General features: G+C 31.4%; 2 protein-coding genes and 2 long non-coding RNA genes across 4 annotated transcripts; 1 reads left to right on the forward strand and 3 right to left on the reverse strand.

Annotated features, from left to right (window-relative positions):
- Window positions 1-1,405: 1,405 nt before the first annotated feature.
- On the reverse strand, window positions 1,406-8,355 carry LOC25487177 (uncharacterized). The gene is made up of 7 exons (XM_013609043.3): window positions 8,148-8,355; window positions 7,473-7,559; window positions 7,147-7,356; window positions 4,776-4,931; window positions 3,930-3,983; window positions 3,511-3,657; window positions 1,406-1,873 (listed from the first exon to the last, which is right to left on the reverse strand). The coding sequence occupies exons 1-7, from the start codon at window positions 8,340-8,342 to the stop codon at window positions 1,502-1,504; spliced, it is 1,221 nt and encodes a 406-aa protein (XP_013464497.2). The 5' UTR covers window positions 8,343-8,355; the 3' UTR covers window positions 1,406-1,501.
- A 3,045-nt stretch (window positions 8,356-11,400) lies between these two features.
- Window positions 11,401-14,726, forward strand: LOC25487178 (uncharacterized). Its single transcript, XR_005644169.1, has 4 exons — window positions 11,401-11,823; window positions 12,734-12,810; window positions 12,994-14,218; window positions 14,301-14,726. It is a non-coding gene; the product is annotated as an uncharacterized lncRNA (long non-coding RNA).
- A 1,547-nt stretch (window positions 14,727-16,273) lies between these two features.
- On the reverse strand, window positions 16,274-20,306 carry LOC25487179 (probable sodium/metabolite cotransporter BASS1, chloroplastic). The gene is made up of 7 exons (XM_024776415.2): window positions 19,767-20,306; window positions 18,126-18,219; window positions 17,893-17,926; window positions 17,757-17,811; window positions 17,214-17,297; window positions 16,844-17,131; window positions 16,274-16,721 (listed from the first exon to the last, which is right to left on the reverse strand). The coding sequence occupies exons 1-7, from the start codon at window positions 20,253-20,255 to the stop codon at window positions 16,569-16,571; spliced, it is 1,197 nt and encodes a 398-aa protein (XP_024632183.1). The 5' UTR covers window positions 20,256-20,306; the 3' UTR covers window positions 16,274-16,568.
- Window positions 20,307-20,757: 451 nt separating this feature from the next.
- On the reverse strand, window positions 20,758-21,256 carry LOC120578081 (uncharacterized). The gene is made up of 2 exons (XR_005644015.1): window positions 21,122-21,256; window positions 20,758-21,019 (listed from the first exon to the last, which is right to left on the reverse strand). It is a non-coding gene; the product is annotated as an uncharacterized lncRNA (long non-coding RNA).
- Window positions 21,257-22,575: the final 1,319 nt, after the last annotated feature.

A 22,575-nucleotide genomic window follows, 5' to 3' on the forward strand; every position in this document is an offset into this window, starting at 1 on the left:
GCTTCTGGTGCTTGTGAGTGACTTTCTTCTTGTGTTTACATAACACTGTCTTGATTATATTTGTTTATGCCTTGTGTTGTACGTTACTGCTTGTTAGTAAATTTGTTTGTTTCATATAATTGAAAACATATTTTCATCGCTATTTGTCGTCACTATTATTTTATTTTGGTTTCTATTATATTTGGTTATCATGTACTTGTTTTCATGTTGTGTTTTTAGGAGTGCCAATGTATCCATTAATTTATCATTCATCAATTTATCCATTTTTTAATTCATTGACTTAACAAAAACATCATAAGTATTGGATTAAATTGATCATAATTTTTTATTTTGAATCCGATCACCTCAAATTAGTTTAATTCATTGACTTAGAAAAAGAACACAACTATAGACTTACAAGTCATAGCAGACTTTCATAAATCCAGCCTCATAAGTACTCTTGAAATTCTATATAAGATCAAGAATACTTATGAGTTCTTGATTTTATTTTACAGATGATCTAGATAACTAAATTGAGATGATATTTCTATAAATTCCTAAATCATGTTTTTTTTTTTTTACAAATATAAATTCCTAAATCATGTTCTTGACTTTTATCTGATTTGATTAAATAGCTACTAAGATATTCATGTATAAATGAGTGATTCTCTCAAGCATTACAGTCATATATAAGTCACTTCAAGGGCAAAGAGATATAATATATACTTGTACTTTATTGTATGTATTCTTATAACAACTATATCTCTTGTCGTATTCTCCAATGATACTATTTTAGATCTTATTTAAAGAAAAACTATTAATGTTGTTTATTGTCTTTGTTGTTATCATTGTTGGTCCTGTAATCACGACAACCAGTATAGGTGTTCAATACACCGCACTTAAAAAAAAAAGTTTAATGCTCTTATTGAAATCAAATCAAATAAAAGTCAAGAACATTATTTATGAACTTATAGAAATATCATTTCAAGTGATTTATCTATATTATTTATAAATCAATCAAGAACTCATAAGTACTCTTGAAATTATATAAGATTTCAATATATTATCCTCTCAAAGAGAGTTATCATCATACCTATGACTTTGTATTAATCAAATACAAACATAAATCTCTTCATGTACCCTACCCAACATCGACACTTTGTAAAAAGATGAAGATAGTACACACTACCGTACTACATCCTCATAAAAAAAATTGTGCCACAAAATTTTTAACCGCTCTATGATTTTGCTTCCTGTAACTACCCACATTCAGTATAAAAAATTGTGCCATGATTTCTAAAATCGTATCACGATTTGTTCACCAAAAGCAAAATCAATTTTGAGGAACAAACAATAGTTTACTTAGTAAGTACTCCATAGAGAAAAGGACAATTTGACAACAACATCAAACTTTAACACAATCAAATAAAGAAAATGATCAGTTATTTCATTTTATTATCATATATAATACTTGACTTTCAATGTATATCATTAGAATTCCAATTCTCTATTGTTCATTTCATTAAGGACAATTCATATTCTTTCCAGGTCCACCATAGTAAAAGTAATTCCCCTCGTTACTAGTCCCTTTTATTATATTATAACATTTTGGTTCTTCTGCAAACACATTGAGATTTGACAATGGAATCAACTTGTTATCGGAATTCACAACTTGCATATCCCTAAAATATGAAGCTTTTGAAGAACCCTCATCAGCAAAATGTCCACTACCCATTTGGGTTGATGAGTGTGTCCCAGTTGACTTTATATACACTTCTCCACCAAATTCAACAGTAGTTGCACTATCCTTTAAGCTTGTGAACAAAGAGGATGGCCAATATCCAATTATGTTTCCAGATCCATATTCAAGCCACCAATTCCCAGTTTTTTGATCCTGCACAAAAAAACATATATATATATATAATGATGACACCTTATCATCATGTAATTTCATCACATTTTTGAGTTCACAAAGCAACTTAAGTAACAAGAAAAGCAGGAAAAATTGAAGAAACTAATGAAAGTGAAATCGTGACAAGGTTGCTGAAAAACGTGTCACGATTTGAAGCCTTGAAAGCATGCATTCGACATTGAGCAAAACGTGTCACGATGGCTAATTCGTGACACGATTTCAGGAACCCTAATTTAGGAAGTTTGTTACACAAGGTAAATACGTGACACGATTTAGTGACACAATTTGGTGAAATTCTGTGCCTATTTATGCTGAAGTTTATTCTGAAAACAAGTGTTACGATTTGGAGAGAGCAAAGTGTGATTTTGAGACCAGAAGACTACTAGGAGGGCGATTTTTTCAACTTTTTATCAGTTCATGTATGTTTTAATTCCTATATTGATTATGCTATTTGTAAACTCGATTATGAGTGGCTAAATCTCTTAGAGACTAGGTCTGAGATGATTCTGTGTAACCATAATTGAAACATGTTGTTGTGAAACTCTATCTATTGTGAATGTCAATCTAGTTTTTATTCAATTCAATTGTTCTTAATGTTTTTTATATCCTGATCAAATATAAACATGATTTTGTGAGAATGAATGACTGCTAACCATAGCTTTCAACTTAGACCTAATTGAATTGTTCAAATAAACATGGTTGGATAATCGTTTATTTGTGATATTAAGTTAACGTTCATAAAACCTTCAAAGAGTATTAGACCACCTAATTAAGGAATTAGGGGTTGTCATCTGAGAAGAGGGTCCTAAGTCAATGGATTGATTAGGACTATTTTGCTAACCATCGTGAAACTAGAAAATCATTCGTAGAAAATAGGTGCAGTATATCAATTAGGGAAACCAGAGGATTCGAAAGACCTGATTTCATCTCTCTCTATATTTTCTAATCAAATCTTTACTTTCTATTATTTAAAATTTTATGCAATCAAATCAAATCTAGTGCCTAGGGCAAACAAAATAACTTTTACACATCCTATTTAATTAATAACGCTACTTTTTTATTGATATTATCACGGTCCCTGTGAAATCGAACTTTTATTTTATTACTTCGATAGTTTTAATACACTTGCTAAAAATCTATCATATAACCTTAAATGACACTATAAAAAAACTTAGTTTGACGTTGTACAAAAAAATAATATAGTGTAACATTTTATCCATTAAAGAAAATATCTTTGATTAATTTTACTTTTTTCATGATTCAATAGTCTTATAAATTTCTAGAGATTTGTCAATTTGGTTAATGAAACGAAATAGATCAAAAGATTTTTACGAATGAACTCAATCACATTAGCCACATATATACCAGATCAATCTTATTTATACCAAAAATTATTACTGTACGATTGAAATTTTGTCAATTTCAAAAACAAATTTTTATTTCTTCACTTTATTAACCAAATTGACTTATCTCTAGTCTCTACACGTTTGAAGTTATTATTGATAATTCACACATTCTTGAAGGAAAAAAAAAATGTAAAAAACAAGAGGAGGGAGACGAGTTTTGTACCAAATTATTCATAAACCTAAGTCAATTTAATAATCTGAGTAGAAAATTACCTTATAGATTAATAAAGTAATTTCAATTTGCCGTCCATTATACGTAGAAGGTGGAGAGAGTGCACCTCCAAGTGCAAATGTTTTGCTAGTTTGAACAAAGCCTGGACAACGTAAATTGTAGCATCCAGTTCCTTTATATCCATTGGCCTGCAATTACTACTACTACTATTACTTTAATAATTTTATTTAATAATCCGTTTGTTACAATATAAATTAGGGCAAAGTTTAGATGCATTTTCTTATGTGTTTCTTGTATGGTTTTCACATAAAATTTAATTTTTGTACTTGGAACAAACTTTGAGAAGAGAAAATTGTGGATTTGAAAAATTCATTAGTTGTTATAAGCACGTACGTTATGTGAAGAACCACACCAAAAACATATGAGAAAATGCCTAACTTTTGGCTTATAAATTACTTACCGTCCAATAGACGAATATTCTAGGGAGATAGTCTCCGTAGATCTGGTGGCTCACCTGCATAAAAATGACCTGATCTTATAAGAGGTAGATATTGTTGACATGCTCATTGTCTTTAGAATGCATTTAGGTTAGATATTTTTGAAAGGAAAATAAGATATTTTCGAGATTCATTAGGGCAGCTTTTACTTGGAAAATCATATTACATGCAATTTTCTGCTACTTCTTGAAGTGGAAACTATTGGGCTGCTAGAAGCTATGAAGATGGCAATCTCCAATGGCATGCATAATGTTTTTTTTGAAAACATGGCATGCATAATGTTATATTTGAAACTGAAAGTAGATCCTTGGTGAATACACTCTAGTCTACTACTACTCCCCTCAATGAATTTGGAGATCTTGTGATTCAATGTAAAAATATCTTACGACTTTGTGGCGTCGTTTGTTAGGAGGCAAATAAATAAGGTTGCTCATAGTATTGCTAGAGCCGCCTTATCTCATCCTCGCCCCTTTGTTTTCCATGTTGTTCCCACTACTATGTACTCTCTTATTACGAATGAAATACAGTAATTTCGTCTTTGCTATAAAAAAAAAAACTGTAACAATTTATGAGTTAAACCTTGTTTTCATAAATTACTAGGGCATGTGATGTGAGGTAATTCATGAAAGTAAATTTGAGATATTGACATATATAATCAAAGGGCAAAGTGAGATTACTATAACATGATTATTGACGTATATAGATATTAGTATATACTAATTAAATAGATAAAATATCTATGCATATAGGAAATGAATTAAAGTGGAAATGAATAGATAAAAAGAAAAGTATGTTATTTATGAACATGCCTGCCAACCAGCTTCAATGGTGTTCTCATTTCCATTGGCGAGGACCCATATTTGAGACAAGCTGAATTCATTTTCATCTTCTACATGTGGAGCCCACAAATTTATTGTAGCCTTTGCTCCATAGTATCGATCTCCAGTCACAGACCCATATGAATGCTGTGCAGTGTAGAGCAATCAGAAGAATCCATTTCTTATAATTCATTTTCAAAATAATAGAATTAGATTAAATGAGACAACCATAGTATTTGATTATAGGTGCGTGATGAAACAATCATAAACTTTAGTACAATATTAATATGAATGTTCAATAAATTTATTAAAGTCTTTTAGATTAGTTTCTTAATGACCTTAACTTAATTGGCGATACATAATTCTTAAAAATCGATAATAAACTTTTTTTTGTGGTGGCTAGGGTTTGAATTTTAGATCTTATATATATTATGCATTGTCCATATCAACTGAGTTAAACTTACGAAGACCGATAATAAACTTTTTGAACAAAACGGTTATAGTACAAAAAAAAATTGCAATTTGTTTTGTTTAACAATTTCTTTTCTGTTTCACAAAATCTGAAACAATTGGATATTGCTAAAAATAATCGATAACATACTTCTTAAAAAAAAAGAAAGATAAAACTTGTGATATATTAAAACTGATAAAATCAAGTTGTTTGGGCTCCAGTGATAAGAAGCTCCTTCCAATGACGTACTCAGGAAATGTCGGGTTCGATTCTCAAGGGAACAACGCTTGACTAGTGCGCATGTCTCTAAGCATGAATGGTGGGCCAGATTAATCGTCCACCATTGATTGATTGAAAACCGATGCAAAAGAAAAAACTAATACCCACCAAATTGACTAAAATGTCATCGGTTAGACTTTTAATCTCATTAATTTAACGACTTTTATGGTCAATTGTCTATTTTTTTTTTTTGTACAAGTCAATTCTCTATTTAATATTAAACAAAAAGAATGATGTGTAACCAAAAAAAAATGATGTATTATGACATAATTATAGGAAAACAGTTAGGTTTCCTCTCTTATTGTCATAAATATAAGAAAATAGTTTATTATCACCTATTTTAATCTCTTAATATCCCTTATTTTCATATAAAAATAATAATCAAAGCACTACATCATTGTGATATTTTAAAATAGTCATGCATTTTCAACATTTTATCATATCGTTTCCATAAAAAAAAAATTTATCATATCGGTACATAAAAAAATTCTTTCGCATATATAAACACAAAATCCTGCAACAAATATAGTGCAAATATTTAACGATGTTTTTTTTTTTTTTTTTGTGGTGGCCGGGTTTGAACCTCTGACCTTTCATATATTAGACATATCAACTGAGCTAAGATCACGAGAACATTTAACGATGTTTTGAATATAAAATAAAAAATATTTAATTCAAGCGATGCATTAATGTTGATATGTTGAAAATAGTCATAAATTTTCAAAATTTTATGATCACGTCGATTTTCTCATATTGATACATAAAAAGATGATTTCTCACATATAAGCACATAAAATCTGCAACGAATACAGTGCAAATATTTAATGGTGTTTTGCATATAAAATAATAAAATATTTAATAGAAACACTATATTAATGTTGATATTTTAAAAATAGTCACAAGTTTTCATAGTTTTATCATATCAACTTTTCTCAAATTGATATATAAAAATTTGCATTCGAATATATAAGCAAATGAAACCTACAATATGCAAAATTTTAATGGATTTTTGTATATAAAAGAAAGAACTATTTAATAGAAACATTATACTAATATTAATAAGTTTTATTTATTATCTTTGAACATTTCACAATATTACAAATATAATTATTTTGTATATAACTAGCGCGATGTTATGCGACCCAAGAGAATGTTCATGTCTTTTACTAGTTTTTTTTTATTTTTTAAAACCCAATATATCATCCACACAACGAACTGCCAATATTAATGTCTCAAATTTTGTGTGACTCAAATGGATGACAAATTCTTTTTATGAGTTCTAACATTATTGCATGCCTAAATTCGAGTTCGAACATGAAGATTGGTCAATCTAAAACACATGTTTGACTTCCTAACACCAAAGAATGTAAATCTCCTACAAAGAGTTCAAAAAAGGGCATACATAGTAGTGTAACTTTAAAGAATATTGGTTTTGTCATCTAAAAAAAAGTTAAGAGTGCAACTTATTACTCGTTTGTCTTCTATTCATGTGTAATTTTCTATATACATTAGACATTTATCCCTCTAAAAAAAGTTTATAATTTGCATGAAAAAAGAAAAAGAAGAAGAAAAAAAACCAGAAAAACAAAAAATACTAAGTGACAAAAAATACGAGTTTCTATGATTGCATACCACATGTTTATATTCAGTGGCATCCGTTGCTACTTGACTTAATTTTCTTCCAAACGTGTCAATAGAGCTAGCTCTTAATATGTCTTCTTCTTTTGCTCTTCTAATTGGAATTGTTCCTTCTGGACATGATTCATCATATAAGCTCCACAATTGAAACTTACCACTCAAAATGTCGGTTTGGTTATTGCCTTTTGATCTTTCTAAAGGATCCTATATATATATCATATGCATGAAAAATGATCAATTATTAAGTTGAAATATAATAGCTTAATTAGATTCAAAATATATATTTTTGAATTTTCCTTAATTCAATTAACAAACAATACCAATGGTTTTTGTCCTTTCAATAGAGGATGATCAAAAGCTGGTTGTTTATGAGACACAACGCAATCTATAATATCGCCATCCGAACTCTGTAAAAATGAACATAAACACAAAATATATAAAAACAAACCCAACCATAATCTAAGAGTGTGGTTTGATAAATAATATGAAAGTTAAAAACAATTCAAATGCTTTAATAGAACTCTCTTTATTATAAGATATTTTTTGTTTAATTAGATATAGTAATTGCTTATTTAAAGTTTGATCATTTGTGTAAGTTTCAAAAGTTTTAAAATTAGTTGGATCAACATTGAAGTTTTGAAAAAAATTGAGGGATCAATTTACAAAGTTTAAAAATTTATAAGAAGCGCTTTATAAGGATCAATTAACAAATTTTGAAAAAGTTAAAATAAGCAATTACTATATCTAAGGACCATTAATACTTTAAGATTCACATTTTATAAGGTAATGAGAGTTTCAAATTTTTATAAATGCTAGGATGGAATAATTTTTTAGTTATCTAAAATGACTTGAATCCAAGTACAAAATACTCTAAGTTTAGCTTCAACAAATTATTATCCAAAAAAGATAATTTATAATGAAAAATTAGAATTACCCTAAATAATATTACTTCATAAAATATTCTAATATGAAGATTTAAGATTTTTTTAACATACTTGAATTGTCTTCACAGCAGGCTTGTTAATTTGCTTAAGACGACTTGTTATCATTTTCTTCAACTTATGCAATTCTTCTGATTGGAAAGTTTGATTGGCTAATTGATGGTTACCTGCTTCTGAAGCTAAGCAAGCAATGAAACAATGCATTGAAAGTGAAAAAATAAAGAGACCATATAAAGTTTGATTAACCATTTTTGCTTGTGTGTTGATGAGAAACTAGGCAAGAGGCCAATGATATATATAATGGTTAAAAAATCTGAAATAATAATAATAATAATAATAATAAAAATAAAAATAATAATAATAATAAAACAACAATAATAATAAATATAATATTTATTAATAATTAATAATAATAATAATAATTTTTTTTTTATTTTTTTGGTCAAGTAGTCTAGTGGCTAGAGCTCATACAATTTAATTGTGGAGAAGTGGAGTGTGCGGTGTTCGTACCCCGCCTCCTGCATATAATATGCAATATCCCTACCAACTGAGGTAAGCTCACGGGGATACATTATTATTATTATTATTAACATTATTATAATTATTGTGATGAAGAATTATAGTGGTTTAAAAATGCTTGACCGTCATTGTTGTTATGAAGTCAGTCAAGGAAGAAGGACAAATGAAAAAGTCCCTTTAAACCATTCCAAATTGCTGGCTAATATGCAATTTAAAAGTCAGTCAATGAAAAAAGATAAGGGTCTAGCATACATAATTATATGGAAAATGTCCTAGAAAAATTCCACACAATTTGACGAATGACTTTTAAACATTGGTTTTCTATCTTTGCGCATTCTTATTGTTAGTATGAGTTAGGATACTCTACACTAAAAATTATTATTATTTTTATTTTTTTTTCATTTGAAGAGACAAAGGAACAAAGGGGTTCAACAAATTTTTAAGTTATATGAATTTATAAGCTATCGGCCATAAACGGTATATTGTGTTTGTCAAAAAGACCTAAATAGAAAAAGGATAGTTGTTCAATATGCCCCTCAAAATTATTCACTTGTCTAAAAATTTTGATTGAAAGTTATGATCTGATCGTGATATACACACAAAAACAATCGATCGGGAGTTACGACCCGATCAGGAGCAAAATTGAAGGACCTATTTAACAACCATCATAGAAAAAACCCAAACATAAAAATAAAAAATTGCCTTAACATTCAAGCAAAACACAAGTCAAGCATATCTGATGTAGAATTGTGCATAAATCTTGTTTTCTTAACTTAATTTTCTTTTTGAACATAAACTGATAAAACATTCTCCGAAACACAAGACGTACCAAGGTAGAATTTCAAAGTTCAATAACAGTGATCAAGCCGAAAAAAGCAAGCCGCCAATAAAACACAAAAAATAACATCCAATATGTCCAAAAAAAAAAAAGCATAACCACCAACTATAAAAACCAAGAGCCAAATTAATATTATTTGCCTAGAAAAAAACAACTTAATTTTATCCAAAAACTCATGATTAGAGCTTATTTTATTGTTAACTTACTTAATTTTAATATGACTAATATGAATATAGTCATATTTATAGGCATAAATATTTTTCCGTTTTATGCTATTAACATGGATGTTGTGAGTTTGTTCACATAATCATCCTTTTTGTTTTTAGCGAATTTAAATTTGTATTGTATTGATATCAATTTGAATAAATGAATATCGTTTATTTTTATAAAAAAAAAAAGAAAAAAAGTAAAAACAACAAATAAACCAGAAAAATACAAACATAAGGATGAAAATGTATGGTTGACTCTCAAAAAATGATTCTTTAATGTGAATATGTGACTAGTTTGACGTCGGCAAATAAACCAAAAAAAATAAAAATGCATGAGGGTGTAAAGTGAGATGAGACCATCATTTTGTTTATGAACATTGTTGTTCCCACTTGTAAAATTGCTAAAAGAAAATACAGGGAAATTATGCATTTGACCCTAACTGCAGCTAACTATCATTTTGTGATTGCAACGATAGTTAACCGCAGTTCGTCTTCTCTTCAACGGTAGTAACTCCTGTTGTGAAGGAATTTTCTTAAAACCAGCAGGCCTACTCCTACTTCACTGTTCCTTCATCACCTCTTTTACCACATCCACAAAAACCCCAAATTGTAAATTTTTTCCCCTCAATCTTTGTCTCAAATCATTGAAGAAGGATTGTTAGATGGTTTCTACACACATTTAATGTCAAAAAACAGATAATGTATATTTTAATCCCTTTACATTTGAAGAATTTTATGCCATAATTTTGTTGTTTCTGACATGCATCCGTCTGTACTTAACTACCATTGGTAGAATAGTATTAAGTTGTGGTTGGGAGAACTGCACTTAGCTACCGTTGTGGCCTTGTATTTCCAAAAGCTACTGCCTTTTTTTTTCTTCATATTTTTTCTTTTGAGTTAAATATTAATTAAATGTTTTTGGAATTCTATGATGTTTATTTATAGTTATGGTTGAGAATGCGAATAATGATCCGATTGAAACATAACCTAGTTTTGTCAATTATTTTGGGGAGTTTAAACCACCTAAGGTTGAAGCTTCAGTTGATGTCAAATCAAATATTGATGAATTACTATAAGAAATGTTGCATATTGCCAGGGAATAATGCCAGGAGCAAGAACTCCTAGCAAATTTACCAGGAGTTATGCGAGGGAAACCCTGGCAAATTGAAATGGAACGCTTTTAGCAAAAACAGGGGTGTGCCCCTCGCAAATTGCAAGCAGCCCCTGGCTTATTATTTCCCCTTTATTTTATTTTTTTAACAAAACACCACACATTCTTTTATCTCTTCTTTTACACCAATTGTTATCACACATTCTCTCTCCAAAACAACAGCATCGTACACTTCTCATCTTCTTCTCCATGATAACCACCACCACCAACTTCCAGCCACAGCTACTTCTCCGTCCGACCTCCTTTGACAACCCCACCACAACCATTAAATTCCTTTCTTCTTCCTCTTCAATAACCACTAATTTATTTTTAGATTGGTGAGAGTTTGAAATACCCAAATCACCACCTTCTCTCTTACTTTCCGGCTACCATTGACCTCATTTGGATAAACAAAAGTGATAACCTTATTCTCTATTATGTCCACAACCAAAACCCCCAATTTATTTCGGGATTCGAGAACTTTTACCGGCGACCACCGCGTTGGAAACCTCAGCAGCCGTATCGGAATTCCTCCGCCGTGTCAGAAAACTCAATTGTAGCATTTTATCCTTTTTCTTCATTTGGGTGAGTTCTATCTTTTTGCTCTTCTCTAAAAACAATTTAATATTTGTGAAATGAATATTGCATAGAAGAAATATTAGTATGGAAGAATAAGTAGAAGTGGGGAACGTGTTTATGAATGTATGCAGGGCTGTCAATACATAGAACAGAAAAAAATGGTGGATCCATCTGTATGATGGAACGAATTAATTTTTTTATATGCTATGATTCCTTTAAATTGTAGAATGGAAACCAAGCTAACTAATGTCTTTTTTAGTCTAAAGTTAGATTTTATGGAGTGGTCTCTAAATTTTGCTATCACTATTAGTTATTGCATTGCTATTAATGTTGACAATATGACCGAGTTCTCTCTGCAGACACAATATCTAGTGGAAAATAGCAAGTGTAGTGGGTGGGATATAGCTAGCTATATCACAAATTAAGAAGACACAAGTAGTATGTTCGGTATTTTTATTTTTAAGGACTTTTATATATTTTATGGTTTTTGAAGAAGCCATCAAATTAAGCATGTTGTGTTTGTTTGATTGATGTTTTTAAATATGCCAAATTCAGATGATTTTAGTAATTTATGAATTAGAAAGCTTGTGTTTAATTTTTAAAGAATATTATGTTAAGTTGTTTTTGATCAAAGTGATGTTTAATTTGCAAATTTATCCGTGTATTAAATGTGTGTCTATTATGTTTAATCTAGCTCTACTGTGCTAAATCCATCTTCAATGAGGGGAACTTAGTTCCACCATTCTTCACTCTGTTGTAAATTTGAGCCTTGTCAATTTGTCTATCGATTTTGAACTTTGTATGCTCCTTTTATGTGTTAATTGGCACACCTATGTTGTGATTTGTGAACTTTTCCATCAATTTTGGATTGGGATGCCATGTTTGTGAGTTTTGGTTTGGTCTAAAATGGTCTGGCCGGGCATCTGGTCTGATGGAGCTTTCAGTCCATTGGCATTTCTGTAGCATTTGATTGATATAGGACAGTGGCTGCATTTCTATTAAATGGATTAAAATAGCACATATCTTTGAAGTCTTTCAGTAGCATTTGATTTTAGTGTTGACTCTGTTTGATTTTAGTGTTGACTATGTAGAGAAATGTGAATTTAGAACAAAACTTGTTATAGATAATTGTCTTTCATATCTTTGCTTCAAACACTTGGAACATTTAGATGCCAGTATAGTCATTTGTGAACTTAGCTAAGGATCCGTGAACCATCACAGTTGAGAGGAACTTTGGTGTAGTTAGTAACAGAGTCACGAAAATTCAAGTATCATCATATTGTTAGAGAACTGCAAAGTTGTAATTCTGAAATTTTCAAACTCTTATCTGATATGTTATCTTCAGATGGGAAACTACGTAAGGAAAAATGAATTGAAAAAGCGCAGAGAAAAGGAATTGATAGAAGACTTGCTACTATACAAGTAAGACTCAACGACATACATAATTGTTTTCCTTGGTTTCTTTCTTTCTTTCTATTTAATTTTCCTTCATTTATCTTGCCCTGGACATTTCATAATGGAGCTATATTTTTCTTGTGTGTGTGTTTTTGGGAACTGAAAATGTATTGTTTTCTATCTTGAAATCACTTTGTTATGGATACCCAGTTGGTTTTTGGGCTGGTCGGTATTTTGGGCTCTGCAATGTTTATGGGATTTTCTCTGTTAGTGGAACTGCACTCTCGTTCTTCTTTAGTTTGGAGTAGCTTCTGTTATTGCCTTAGTCGCTTCAGGCCGCTGCTATTTCTTTGTAGCTGATGTTGTAGGTTGTTCAATTGTTTTTTTTTTTTTTTTTGTAGCATTTAGTTCCCTCTGGTCTCAAATGGGAGGGTAGTGGCTGTTCTCTAGTGTTGAGGTTTAGAGTTCCTCTGCTCTTGAACCTTTTAGAAACAATGTTTTAAGTTAAGCTATAATTCAATTTTTAGGACATAATGTTTTAAGTTAAGCTATAATTCAATTTTTAGGTTTGTGTTTTTGTTTTGTTGAAGTTAATTTGTATAATTTGTTGAAGTTAATTTTAAAATGTTTTTTTTTTAAATTATTTTAATTATTAAATTTTAATATTTTGATTTTTTAAACATTTAAAATACATTTTTTTTTTTAATATTCGTACACATTTTGCCAGGGGTTAATCCCCGGCATGGTTTGAAAAGGACTGATGTGACCAGAATGCGTCAGAAAAGCCTGCTATCATGCAGACACAATTTGCCAGGGGTTGAGCCAGGGCCTGTGCCAGGAGCGCATTTTCCAGGAGCTAAACCCCTGGTAGGATCATTTGCGATGAGCAGATTTGCTGGTGATTCTGCTCCTGGCAAACGTCCATTTGCCAAGGCTTTATGCATTTTGCTAGGGCTTCTGCCCCTGGCAAATTACCAGATTTCTTGTAGTGGATCCATTCATGTTGAAACTTCCGTTAGTGTTAAAACTTTGCATGTTAATTTTGGTGTGTCCCAACTTGGTGTCAATGAAGTTGACACGGCTCATTTCTTTTCAAGCCAAGTTACATGGAAAGATAAAGAAGACATGCTTAGTTCGATACGGCGACAAGCAAATAGGGCCGGATTTACAGTTGGTATAAAAAGATCCAGCATACAGAATCCAATGTTGGAGTTGATGTGTGAAAGGAGTGGTGATCACAAAGTATCCAAGAAAAGATTGAAGCATGAAGCAACATGATCAAGAAACTCCGCGTGTATGTTCAAGTTGCGTGAATATGTTGGTTGACGCTCCCGGACATGGGTCACATCATTGTAACTTATTGTAATATGGTTGTAGTGGAGTTGACAAATCACGAAATTGGAATCTCTGAGATTTGTTTTTTTCCCAATTAGAGGTAGGCCACCACGTAACCCAAAAATTCATATAATGTGTCTTAACTTAATCCCTAATTATTTTGTTCTTGTTTTTTTTTAAAGATGGTTGTCCACCACCTCCATCATCTTCAGAGTTGAAGCTACACAAGAGACAAGAGGCATCATCATGGGAATTTGATTTTCTGGATCAAGAAACTTGGTTCCGAGACCTCATGAACATTAAAAAGGAGATACACAGTCACCACTAAAAAGAGTCAAACCGAGTCAATCCGATTTTGTGTGACATTCCTGAAAAAGTAAAGGAACAATTTAAAGTTATTGCAGAAGATGAGGATGATTGAATTATGTTAGATGGAATATGACATTTTTTTTTTGTCGGTGTTCATCCTTTTATTGGGTCGATAGTACATCGACATATTTTTTGTGGTAGATAATGTAAAACCATTTTTTGTGGCAAATATATAACTAACCTTTTATAGATATATATATAAATATTTGACTTTTATGTGGTGGACAAAGCACCAACAATTTTCTTGGTTTTTAATGTTCCGCATTTAATATAAATATGTTTATGTTTTGACAATAATCTACTTTACCTTTCACGTGTCTCGGGCTGTACAAATTGAAGTTCATGTCCAATACTCCGCTTTCAAGAAGACGATTAAAGTTTTTTTTTAACTCCGACCGACACAATGGATGAGTTGAAGAAACAACTTAACAAATATTATCCATCTTGGTGAATATCATACTACATCTCATGTATTTGTACAAGTACCATGTGTAGATTTGGGGGTGGATAAAGATGAATTTATGTTTAGGTCGATGGTTAAAAATAATGTGCTATATCTCTGTGTTTGTTCCAACTGCAGCTGCCCATATTGTATGTAGAGATTTGATGTCATTTTACAGGCTTTTAACTTTATTCGTGTATTGTTGTGTAATGTGTTGTCTAATGTTTCATTTTTGTTAAATTTCAAACATTCGTGTAATGTTAACGTAATGTCAAATTGATTTAATGCTAATGAATTATGATAGATTATATAATGTGGTTGCTTATGACTTGGTATAGTTAGTGTATTGATTTTACTTCCTCTGGGATTGTCATTCTAAATTACAAGTCAAAGACAGACCGAAAATTGGCTTGGTAGAGTTGACAACATGTCAGTCTGCATAACGGATAGCAATGGGAGTTAACTGCCGTTGAAGAGAAGGCGAACTGAAGTTAACTATTGTTGCGATCACGGAACGGTAGTTAGCTGCAGCTGTGGTCAAATGCTTAATTTCCATGTGTTTTTTTTTTTAGCAATTTTACAAGTGGAACAACAATTTTTCTTTGTTTATTGATCTTTAAAGTCTATATGGGTCTTGGATCTTTCAATTCCATTGCTCCATGTAGAGAGAGACTTCCTTAATCTCAAAAGGTCCAAACCATTAAGATTTTAACTTGCTTGAGACTGATAGGTACATCAAATTATCCAAAATACCCTCAATCAATAATTACCTACCGTTCAAACAATTAACTACAATTTTGAAGCGAATGGTAGTTAATTATCGTTGAATAGATACATGTGAGCAATTGTTAGATGCCTAAAAAACAAACCTCTGATCGTTATAGGTCTTGGTTCTCTTGGTGATTGTTACATTCTCATACATCATGAGACTAATCTCCTCAAGTTCATTGAGCCAAAATGTCCTGTGTTTCCTTTCATAGGTAAGTAGCATGACTTTCCAGTTGATATGGAGATAGTCTCAAAGGTGTCTTATATGCAGTTTATACGTCCACAAGGCCTCATCTAGCTTTTCTGATCAATCCGTAACAGTTTTTTTTTTCTTTCAGGATTCTCTTAACTTCATATTAATTGGTCCACTAGTTTGTGGGTGATAACTCGCACTCCAAGTCTAAAAATTATGTACATAAAATTCACCACAATTTGGAAATCATTGAATACTGCTACAACTTCCTCAAACACATTTGAAGCACATAAACCTTTTTAAACATAAAAGAAACATACATCAATTACAACAAAGATACATGAAAGCATAATAAAAGCTATCACAGTTTTAGGAATCTCTCTGGATAAAACTGAGAATGTACTCATTGGTATCAAAAACAATCTTTGCATAACCAGAAAGCAAGCAAAAAGTACTAATAATATTCTCACATTTGTTGACCAGAAAATCATATTCTCACATTCTCCACCATGCATCCAAATATATACTTAGTCTAAGTCACTTTTAACTATTACAAGAAAATAATATGATCGAAGAACCATGACAACCGAGAAACAGTTAATTTGTTGACCAGAAAATGTTACAAGTGAACAATGAAACATCCTAGTTACATGCAAAAGCTTATTCAGCTAGCTATATTCAGTTCTTCTTCTCAGGAGGCACAGAGCGTCTCCACATTCCAGCCAAGATGCTACCAAAGATAGAGTGACACACACTTGAAACAGCACACGGTACTGTTGTTAGGGGATCTCCAAAGTGCTTGGCAGCCAGAACTACGCCGAGAACTGAGTTCTACAATATCGAGTGTAAAGAAACGAGTAAACTTATGCAGAATTGATCAAGGACCGCGAAAAGGTTTATCAACTAGCAAACTTCCTATGCTTAAAATTGTGATCACAGAATATTAAATTTACCTGCATGCCAACTTCAATGGATATAGTTCGCGATGATGCCACATCTAGCCCAAGCATTCTAGCAAGAATGTACCCGAAGAAAAAACCAGAAGCATGAAGAAGGCAGGAAGCTAAGATCACCTGCCCACCAGACATTAGGATTGCAGAAGAACTCTGTGCAATTGCATTTCCACATAAAACTGCCACAGTTGCTACAGCCAAGGGTGGCATCAATGGAGACACAAGTTTAACAAGAGGTTGGAAATACTGATTCAGTAGTGCACCAGCCAATACAGGAAAAAGCACAACCTGTTTATAGAGAATGAAGAGAGAATTTAATTTTGGTAACAATGACAAGGAAAAGGTACAATATTTGCAACGGAAAGCTAACCTGTAATGTCGAGATCAATAAACCGGCTGCATCCACAGCAACATATTTACCAGCTAGTTTGGCTGTAAGAAAAGGAGTCATGATCTGCAATTTTAAGTAGTAAACGAATCAATGTGAAAAGTTGTTTACAAATAAAAGTACTATACTATCGCTAATATAACAACTGAGTTTGATACACACCCTTTCCCCCAAGGTTATTTTTTACCCTTTTCCTGATATTGTGTAGCCATTTTGAAGAGCTGAATAAAGCAAAATAAAACTAAAATGCCATACACAGTATGAAAAGTTTATACAATCTCAACAGATTTTTATGGTAGGTATCTTTGATAATGGGTTAATGCATGATTTCAAGTCTTCTCAAAACTACTAAATCTAATAAACCACTATGAAAAGTTAAAACAAAAAAATCTCGCAATACGAAATCCATATGGCACCATTTCTATTTGATTGCAATTCCTTCCAGTACCATATTTTCTCATCAACATTGTACATCAAGTTGGAAAACCAAATATAGAACTAAAACCATTATAAAAATATACTAACCACGGCCGAAAGAGTGCTAGCAGCTGTCATTACAACGGAAAGCGCCACGTTTCCACTAGCAAAATAAATAGATCATCAGACTACCCTGCTACTCAAATCTATTAATCAACTATTCATTGGAATAAGAGTTATGTACCGTGCAAGATATGTTACAATATTACTAGCCGTGCCTGCAAGCAAACAAAGACTACATATATTAGGTTAAGGATAGAGAGAAAGCATAAAGCACCAGCTACATAATACCAAATGTGTTGCAACCAAAGACTACATAGAATACGTTACAGGTAGACAGAAAGCATAAACACCAATACAATGTGAGGCAACCAATACTAGATAAGATAGATGTTAATGGTAGACTAAAACTCGTACCCCCTGGACAGCACCCAACTAATATTAAACCAGCTGCATAATGTGATGGAAGATTTAAGAGTTTGCTTATAAAAAATGCAGATAATGGCATCACCTGAAAATTGTCAGAAAGGTCTCATCAAGTTAAACAAGTTAGACTGCTATAAAACATGCAAACTAATATGCTGCGAGCACCACAATCACAGTTGCATTAACTGCATCCGTTCACAAACTCTATTTTTTTTTATCAAGAATTGCATCTACAATTGCATTCATTATTTAAAACCTTGACAATATCATTGTCAATTTGTCATCCCTAGTATTTGTGTATGGATACAGGTGAAAATGGACATAAACTTCAGTCATCACATAAAACAACCTTTTGTGTTATCCCTTTTTCAAAAAACAAATCATTTTATTGTTTTCCAATACAAATGTTTAAATCAGAAATGAAATTTTCACACGAAAATTTGACAACAAATTACGACAACAATTTAAATACTTAACGCAGTTCAAATACTACATTTGATGGATAGTTAATGAATATAACAAGGTGCCACAATTGATAAATCATCGAATGAACGTAATTAACCACAATTTTAAACGTCATTAATCACAATTATTTAGTGTTCAAATATACACGATATCCATTAACCATCCAAATTATGTTCAAAATATATATGATTTTCAGGCGTTAATATACATGATATTCAATAACCACAATTTGTGTTCAATTATACATTCAAAGATTGTGGTTAAAAACATTCAAAATTACCATTAATTGTGTTTAATAGATTACTATTGAATTGTGATACCTTTGTTATATCCATTAATATCGGCTAAACGCAATTATCCATGTATTTAAACTACATTGACAAAAGAAAAACTACATTAATCATCCAAATCCAAATTGAATTATAAAATTGCTGTCTAATTTTGTGTCAGAATAACAAAAATCATTTTAAAAATAAGAAACAATGAGTAAACCATAAAATTAGTCCCAAACTTTGTAGGTCACTCTAAAATAGATCCATGTTATTATGATTATGAATATTTCATAAAGCTCCCTGACTCTATTAAATTGTCAAATTGGTCCCTATATTTAATTACTTACTATCAATCACTTCCCTATATAACTCATTTGGGTTGACTATTGTATTGGCTTGTGGGTTGTGCTCCTCTCAAGGTCTCAAGTTTGATTCTCTCTTATGCCAATTTCGGTGGGCTAGTCCATACAGAGCTTTGCAAAAGTTGCAAAGCTCTGACACTAAATGGGGCCCTGCAAGTGGACGGTGGGATTGGACCCCTCGTGTTAGTTGCTCTTTGGACCGGATACTGAGTTTTCACAACAACAAAAAAAATAAAAATACATATGATGTACCTATATTTTAATCATTTCCTATCAATTTAGTCTCTAACATTACGATCGAATTTGGTCCCTGACTCTTAGCAAGATCAAATGATCAATATTTGTAGCATTTGCAAAACTATGATATCTTTTTGAAATATTCATAATCTCATAGACCTATTTCAGAGCGCCCTACAAAGCCGGTGATGGATTTAGTGGTCTACTCAATAAACAACATAGCATGTGTAATCAAAACAAGGTAAACAATGAAAGGTACAACAACATAAACAGTATCAAGGTATACAGAAACTAACCGAATATTGAAGAAAAAAACCAGAAAGAACTTCTTTAGGCATAGAAAGAGCAGAACGAAGATCATCAAGAGTCAAAGTCATACCCATACCAAGCATAATTACACTAAGTCCCACAATACTCAATTTATCAGTAACCCAATTAAACGAACTTGGTCTCATCAAACCCAACACACACCCAATTGTAACCCATAACGGAAACGCTGTCGATATCGCCTCACCGGAAACTTCAACCCATTCTCTAATACTCCTCCCACCTGCATTTGCACTCTCTCCGTTCGACGAAATGCCGCAACGAAGTGGGCCAAGAATTCTGGGGGATTTTGATGTGGAAGAGATTAATGGTGATTGAGGTTGAAGATTTTGTAGTGTGATTTGGGAACATGGTTTAGTTCGATGGAAAATAGGGTTTAGATTTGAAAATTTTGTTCTTAAATTGAAATTGATGAGTGTGTTTGGAAGTGAAGAGTATGATGCGATTGATGTTTGCATTGTTGTTGTCTTTTGTTTTGAACTCCAGTGTCCACCTCGTCTCTTCTAGTACTTTACTTAGTTCAATAATTTAATTTACGATCATGTTAACTTGTGCTCTTAAGTCACATATTAAGCGATTAAAGTAAATAACTTTATATTAGAAAACATAATATTTCAACTTTTAAAAAGTTGAATGTACGATTTTTGATATGTTATCCTCATCTTCAAAGTAATGATCGACTTAGTATTTTCTTGATGTCTTATTCCTCCTCAAATTTTATGAAAAGGAGATCATGATCAAGATCTCAATCATTTTTGGATTGTTTTTTATAAAAACAAAATATACTCTCATTGTTTAAATTTGAGATGTTACACATACAATCATTATTAAGTTTACATCAATCAACAATCCTGTGTTAAATCTAGAAGTAGAATAAATAATTTATCTATAAAGTTATATATTGTCTTTATTTATTAAAATAGCTAATTATATTTATGAAATAATGTTTTTTCCATAGTGTTTACGAACGAATGACATTAACATACTTTTGTAATATAATAATACATATTTGAACTTGTCAAAGAAAAACAAATAAAAGTATGAGAAAAATTATAAGAGTACCTTCCAATATAATTATACAGTTACAAGTGATATAGAATTATTTTTCAACTTATTTGTTACTTTTACGCACATTCACAAAAACCAACAACACACCACACAATTTGAGGAAGTTCACACATATCTCCCGGACATTGAGCATGTGTTGTGCATGGAATAGAATCTGTAATGTTGGATAGAAATAAAAGAAATGTTATTAAAAGGTGATGAAATATTTTATAAAAGAGAAATTAGATATTTGAAAATAGTGTTGAAAATTACTTACTACTTTTGGTTGGGACAAAAAATACACAAAGAAAGATAATAAAAGCATAAAATATATATGAAAGTTGAGCCATATTTTTTCTCCTTCGCATGTAATAAGTTGAAAATTCTCTGAGAACTTTATAAGAAAAGTTTTCATGCTATGTCAATTTCAGCTAAATAGTTTTTAGCACTTAGGATTTCCAAGAAACCATTCAAAAAATAGGATTTATTACTAAATGTCCCTACAATACGTCAATGTGTCGTGTTTCTAAAATAAAACAAAAAGAAAGAGACTAAATATTTATTTACAAAGTAAAGCAATTTGCCTTACTAAATTATCAACAATCCCCGACAACGACGTTAATAACTTGATGAAGAATTTGGAAAGTGCACCAAACTCTTCCCAAATAATAAAGTAGCAGGTCATCCTGTCCAAATGGATTGTTGTTTAACTAGGTTATTTATTTAACTTGTTTATAAAAAAAAACTGTAAAATTGTATGGGTTTTCAAGCTTGATTTGTTTGCACAATGAGAGTATTTTGATTACATAAAGTAAAAGGATTGATTTAAATGTTTGACGGCGGTTATAATTCTTCGAATCCCCTCTATATTCTTTGTTGGATTAATGCAAGGTCCAATACCAATAATGAATAAGTACTTGACAAACGATGGTTTTGATATGAAACCATTATCTATCGATAAAATTGTTTATGGTAATTGTGTCTAGACAATGGTGGTACAAAGAAAGTTCTCAAAGGATGAATTTGATAATTGACAAATTAGTATTATTTTTTATATCACTTATCTCCCAATTATATGTAAATATAATTTCTATTGCAAAAGTATACAAAAAATTTATTATGTATGTTTCCCACATCTTTGTAGGTTTTGGACACAACTACATCAATGCGGAACAAAGCGATGCAAGTACACGCGATATAAGCCAAGCCATAGCATCACAAAGACATATGGGACAACCCCGATTTGCTAGGCGATCTGAGTAACATGAAAGCAAGCCAAAATAGAGAGTTCCAAGAACAAAAGCCAAAGGTGGTTCACTAGGCGAGATTTGGTTCGCTAAGCGAGCTAAAACCGTTTCAAGAAATATCTGAACACACCTGGTTTTTCCCTTAATATAAGAAAGCTTGATTCATTAGGCAAGCATCATTGCGTCTAGTGCTCCTACACTTGCGGAATCTCTATAAATAAAGATGCAATCATTTATTTTTTATCGACCTTCTATTGTTAGTTATGTTATCCAGAATCAAGTAGTGCTTGACTCTTTGGCGTTCAACTTGAATTTCCATACATAATCCTCTGTCAATGTAATTGTTCCATTGGAGAAGACTTAAGAAAGGTCTAAACCATCTTGAATTTAATTTTCTAGGAAATAGCTTTAGTTTGGAGTTACAGAGTAAGACTTTCTCCCCTACTTGGAATTCCTTTTTTTGAATATTGGCATCATGCCATTT

This window comes from Medicago truncatula, chromosome 2 (assembly GCF_003473485.1).
Source record: "Medicago truncatula cultivar Jemalong A17 chromosome 2, MtrunA17r5.0-ANR, whole genome shotgun sequence".
Classification (NCBI taxonomy): Eukaryota; Viridiplantae; Streptophyta; class Magnoliopsida; order Fabales; family Fabaceae; genus Medicago; species Medicago truncatula.